The sequence below is a fragment of the Dama dama genome, chromosome 12 (assembly GCF_033118175.1).
Source record: "Dama dama isolate Ldn47 chromosome 12, ASM3311817v1, whole genome shotgun sequence".
Lineage (NCBI taxonomy): Eukaryota > Metazoa > Chordata > Mammalia > Artiodactyla > Cervidae > Dama > Dama dama.
In genome coordinates this window covers 95282405-95288309 of record NC_083692.1, presented here as the reverse complement: position 1 = coordinate 95288309, position 5905 = coordinate 95282405, and the positions used below count along the sequence as shown (strand labels likewise).

Below are 5905 nucleotides of genomic sequence, written 5' to 3'. Positions count from 1 at the left end.
AGCTTTGCTTCCTGGAGACTCAGGCTCGCTTGAGATTTTCACCTAGGGGGTCTTTTCTCGCGGGCCCCTGTCGGGGTGCCCTCCCGGGTTCCGGCGGCCCGGGGTTTGGCGGGGTAACCCGGGACGGGCAAGCAATCAGCTGGGCTCCCCCCACCCCTCTCGCCCGCGGCACCAGCCTGGCGAACCACGTGCGGCTGTCGCCCGCAACTCTTGCCTGTCAAGCGAGGCCCGCCTCCGGGGCAGGGGAGGGGACGCGGGGGCGGGGTGGGCTGTGCCCCGAGGGAATGCGGCCGGCCCGGGCGCCCTCCGGTACAAGCTCGGCTCTCTCTGCCTCGTGTGCCCACGGGCTCCTGGGAGGAAGCGGGCAGTTCCGCGGGAAGGCGCAGGGCTCTTCCCCGAGGGGCCAGAGGCCGCTCGAGGGGTGCCCGGGCGCTCGGCTCCGGGAGAAAGGTAGCTGCTCAGGTGAGTAGTACTGGGGGTGCCCTCTCTCCGAGAGCCTGGAAGCCCTTTTCCGGGGTCTCGTCCGCTTTGAACCGCCTCCAGCCATTCGAGGCAGTGGGGGGCAACGCCAGCTCTCTGAGGACCTGGCCCGGGATCCTTTTCCCAAACCTGCTCCTGCGATTTTTGCGCATCGGTCGCGGAGCCCAGGCTGCGCGCGCTGGGCAGGACTCGGGCGCGCCTCCTGGGTGCCCTGGCGCGGCGTCGCCTCGGAAGACTGCTCTCGGAGCTCCAAGAGCTCCCGGGGGCTGGGAGAGAGACGACCCCAAGGCAAGGTAGGTGGCTCAGAGGGAGCTGGATGGGGCTTGGCAGTGAAGATGCGATCTGCTCCTTTTGGCAAACGACCTCTGCTTTCTCTTTGCTTTCTAGGGCTTTAGGGGAGCTGCTGAGGAGCCTGGGGCTTGGAGGAGCGGGGCATGTATTTTAAGCTGCGCCTCAGAGGGGAGAATTTTCTGTCATCACCAGAGAGGCCACAGACCCGGAATGTGACGACAATTGACGAGCTCGGTAGAGGCCTGAGAGTCTCTGGCTTGACAGCTTAGAATATGCTAAAACACCAGGGCTTCCCAGGAGGCATTGAAGGGTCAACTTGTCCCCGCGACAGTGACCTGGAGCAAGGAAGTCAGAAGACAGTCATAGAGAGCAAAAGGGACCTTCCAAGGGGCTGACTTGGACTGCCAAGGGCAGGCTCCTGCCACTCGATTGTTGCAGCCGTCTGGTGGAATGCTGGTGAGGTCCTCCACCCAGGGGAGCAAGTGGGGCTGGGCACGGGGCTGCGTGGCCGGTGAGGACTCCTGCAGGTCTGATCGGTCCCTAATCCCTGCCTAGGAACTTGAGGGCTGTCTGAGCCCCCTCTGTGCTCGCCCTCAGGAAGATGAGGACTCTCAACACCTCTGCCATGGAAGGCACCGGGCTGGTGGCGGAGAGGGACTTCTCCTTCCGCATTCTCACAGCCTGTTTCCTGTCACTGCTCATCCTGTCCACCCTCCTGGGGAACACGCTGGTCTGTGCCGCCGTGATCAGGTTCCGCCACCTGCGATCCAAGGTGACCAACTTCTTTGTCATCTCCTTGGCTGTATCGGATCTCTTGGTGGCCGTCTTGGTCATGCCCTGGAAAGCAGTGGCCGAGATCGCTGGCTTCTGGCCCTTCGGGTCCTTCTGTAACATCTGGGTGGCCTTTGACATCATGTGCTCCACCGCATCCATCCTCAATCTCTGTGTGATCAGTGTGGACAGGTATTGGGCCATCTCTAGCCCCTTCCGGTATGAGAGGAAGATGACCCCCAAGGCAGCCTTCATTCTGATCAGTGTGGCATGGACTTTGTCTGTTCTTATCTCCTTCATCCCCGTGCAGCTCAGCTGGCACAAGGCAAAACCCACAGGTCCCTCCGAGGGGAATGCCACTTCCCTGAGCAAGACCATCAACAACTGTGACTCCAGCTTGAGCAGGACATATGCCATTTCATCCTCTCTAATAAGCTTTTACATCCCTGTGGCCATCATGATTGTCACCTACACCAGGATCTACAGGATCGCCCAGAAACAAATACGGCGCATCTCAGCCTTGGAGAGGGCAGCAGTCCATGCCAAGAACTGCCAGACCACTACAGGTAACGGAAACCCCATGGAATGTTCTCAACCAGAAAGCTCCTTTAAGATGTCCTTCAAAAGAGAGACTAAAGTTCTGAAGACCCTGTCGGTGATCATGGGGGTGTTTGTGTGCTGCTGGCTCCCTTTCTTCATCTTGAACTGCATGGTGCCCTTCTGTGGGTCTGGAGAGACCAAGCCCTTCTGCATCGATTCCATCACCTTCGACGTGTTTGTGTGGTTCGGGTGGGCTAATTCCTCCTTGAACCCCATCATTTATGCCTTTAATGCTGATTTTCGGAAGGCATTTTCCACCCTCTTAGGATGCTACAGGCTCTGCCCGACGACGAATAATGCCATAGAGACGGTTAGCATCAATAACAATGGGGCTGTGGTGTTTTCCAGCCATCACGAGCCTCGGGGTTCCATCTCCAAAGACTGCAATGTGGTGTATCTGATCCCACATGCTGTGGGCTCCTCTGAGGACCTGAAGAAGGAAGAGGCAGGGGGAATAGTCAAGCCCTTGGAGAAGCTGTCCCCAGCCCTGTCTGTCATTTTGGACTATGACACTGATGTCTCTCTGGAGAAGATCCAGCCCATCACACAAAATGGGCAGCACCCGACCTGAGCTCTGACGTGAATCCTAGCAGTCTTGCTCGTCCCAAAAGCTACAGGAGTTTTCTCTGAGGCTTGCGGTGAGGAAACTGACGTGTGCTGACTCTTGAGATGTCGGGCGAGCTCTTCTCTGCTGCTTCCCCTCAACACGCAACTAACTACATTTTAATCTACGTTCCGGTGTGTTTTCTGTGTTGCTCATAGTGAATCAAGAGGGACACAGGTGAAGCGCATGTTCATAAGGGACCTGTCTTTGGCTCCAAAGTTGTTTTTAGAAACTGATTCTTATCTTAGGACTTATAAATAGGGCAAAGAATCAACAATGAACAGCTTCACTTAAAAATTAAAGCTTTCCAGGAAGGAAATGAGAAGGGTTGAGTTTGCTGTGTACAAACAGGTGCTAACACTGGTCCAAGAAAAGTTTTCAGATTGTAAAGGTAGGTGCATGCCTTTATAAATTATTCCTAAAAAAAAAAAAAAAAAAAAATTGAGCCTTACAGTAGGAATGGGATTTTCCCCCCCAGAATTGATGCTTAGTTGATATTGGTTTTATTTATTTATTGTATTACATGGATATTTTTAATTTATTATATTAAATCTATATTTATCAGATTTAATAGAATGAGTTATCTGAGATCTTAAAATAGCATTTTTGTTCATTTGAATAGCACTTTATAAGCCGATGAAACAAATACACAGACTCTCTGTGAGCCTAAATGCTCATTTGTAACTTCCAGAAACACAGCAAAGACAAACAGAAAATGAAGCTGTGACTATTCCTTGAAATTTATTGACACAGCTAAATAGGAGATGAGAATTGACAAATGCTGTGATAACTTTTTTTCTCCTAAAAAGATTTTGAAAGATTTAAAAAAAGCATAGCCATTCTTGTGTTCAAAATTTTTTCTGTGACAAAGACTTTCCCAGCAGAATGATTTGCAGTTCTGTAAATATCTGAAATAAAAGTCAGCTGAGGAAGAATCCAACATGAAATTTACATTAGGTGGCAATAAAAAGTATATGCCACTTTGTATTTATGTAAAATAATTGGCCCTCTCTGTCTTTTCTCATTTCCTGTGTCAGATAGCTTTTCTGAACCCGATAAATGACTGTCCTGGCTAGAGATGTGCAGTGAGGACAGTGAGTTTCCTTAACTCGTGTGTCACAACAGTTTCACCCGTGGGCAAAGGTCAAATCCTTCCTCTCCATCTTACCAGCCAAGCTGCTCAGTGGGGCTACTTTTGGTAATGCTTTAATCTGAACTTAGAATTGGTTTCTTTTAAAAAGTCTAAATGTTAATGGTGTAAAACTAGCAGATAGTGCCTCATTATCGTCCTTGAGTGAGACGCTTCTGTTGGCCGAAAAAACAGGAGACCCTTTCTCCTCTCGTGTTCAGCACCCTAAAGCCATCCGCAGCCCTGCTGACAAACGCTAGCCCTTTCTCTGTGCTTTGGCATCCAGTCCCCGTGTCATCACCTGGACTGTAAAAAGTGTTCCAAGCCTCTGCTGCCAGATACCAACTCATGTGGGGCATTTCAAGAGAATTTTTTTGGAAATGTTTACAAAGTATTCTTGTGGATAAGCAATTGACTTAACATTTAGATGAAGTGGATCACAAGAAAGATGTCTACTGAAAACTATCTCCTGATCAGGTCTGTGTTATTTATGCATTGTGAATGTTTTCTTAATTTTATTGCCTGTATGCTTTCTTACATATAATAAAATTATTTTGTGAACTCAGAACCACCCTGAATGTTGCATTTGTGCTGCAGTAGTTAAATGCATTTTAAAAACTAGAATATTTCAGATCTACACGTAAGAAAACTTCAGCATTTTCAAGGATATGTTACTTTTTCTTTTTAGTGGTAATCGCCTATGTGTGCCACGTGTTGCCTTTGAATACTTAAACAGAAAGTTGATTTGAGCTATAAACTCTTTTCCTTCTGTCTCAAAGCCATTCTCCCCCCCCCCCCCCAAAAAAAAACTCCTTCTTTGCTTAAGGAATTACTCTCCTTTTCATTTCACAGATTTAAAAGACTTTTAAAATCTCTACTTTTACTTTTTAAGACTCTAGAGATTTTAAATAACATAAAAATTACAGAAAAGTCTGTGGCTTATTCTGCATGGTTGTGGACCCGTGGCTTAATGGCAACCACTGTATGAATAGTGTTTGTTTTAAAAGTAAAATATAATAAGAATTTCTTTCTGGAGAAAATACACAGACTGTGATACTAGGCTTATTTAAAAGTCTTACACGGAACTTCCATTGATCCTGCTAAACCTGCTTAGTTCATGTGCTAACCTGGCTTTTTTTTTTTCCTCTTAATCCCAAAGGAGAATGATTGAACAGCAGGTGATGTAAAAATTAAGGGTTAAGTTTATAATTTGAACATCACACAACAGATGGTGTGTTTTTAAATTCCATATTTGCCTTCCCTAGGCTTTGGCAGATAATGAACATATCTAGAATGAACTCGCTTAAAGCATAATGCCTTTTCGTTTTGCTTCCTAACTTTCTACACATCTTGATTCTTTGCAGTTTAATTTTGCTGTTTTGTAATTGGTAGTCCAGCAACATGAGCTGTGATGCCCAGGGTTGTGTTGTCCAACCAATGAAACACAGCACAAAACCCTTCACTGTGTATTTCATTGGCAGAATGAAAAATAAAGACTATTAAATAATGGCAAAATTTAGGACACTGTGGATGAGACTGTCCTTTGGGTTTCTGGCATGTGGAATGAATGGAGGGTATCTCATGAAATGTTCATTTGACTGACAAAATCTTTCAGAGAATTTGATTTACAACCATAAAAGCAAATTTAAAATATGACATTTTATTTCATTTAACTATCCCAATGAGCCTTCACAATACTAGACAAATGTAAGACACTTTAGCAAGACAGAGACAGTTTAAAGAGGTGTTCTTTTTCCTTTCCATCTAAGAAGATGCCTTTCCTGTTCAGATAAACACAGAACTTTTACTGGTGATAGAATAATAAGAAGCCTTAAGGAAGGGACACTGAGCCCTGGGCTCCAATTGGTAGATTTGGAGTTTATGCAGGAAAGTTGTTGATTTTCTTGGGATCTAAGCAAGTCATGGTCTCTGAGTCTCAGTTGTCTTGATCCATTAAATGGGAAGAACAAAACCTCTGCATTAACTTGTTCAGTGGAGGAGGTCATCCAAATAGCAAACCTGATACATAG

At 47.0% G+C, this 5905-nt stretch overlaps 1 protein-coding gene across 1 annotated transcript; it reads left to right on the top strand.

Moving 5' to 3' along the window:
- The first annotated feature begins 1372 nt into the window (after window positions 1-1372).
- DRD1 (dopamine receptor D1) lies at window positions 1373-3002 on the top strand. Its single transcript, XM_061158518.1, has one exon. The coding sequence runs from the start codon at window positions 1373-1375 to the stop codon at window positions 2711-2713; it is 1341 nt and encodes a 446-aa protein (XP_061014501.1). The 3' UTR covers window positions 2714-3002.
- The last annotated feature ends 2903 nt before the right edge of the window (window positions 3003-5905 follow it).

Excerpts from the sequence above, each read along its gene's own strand:
- DRD1 (XM_061158518.1), top strand. The coding sequence starts at position 1,373 with ATGAGGACTCTCAACACCTCTGCCATGGAAGGCACCGGGCTGGTGGCG.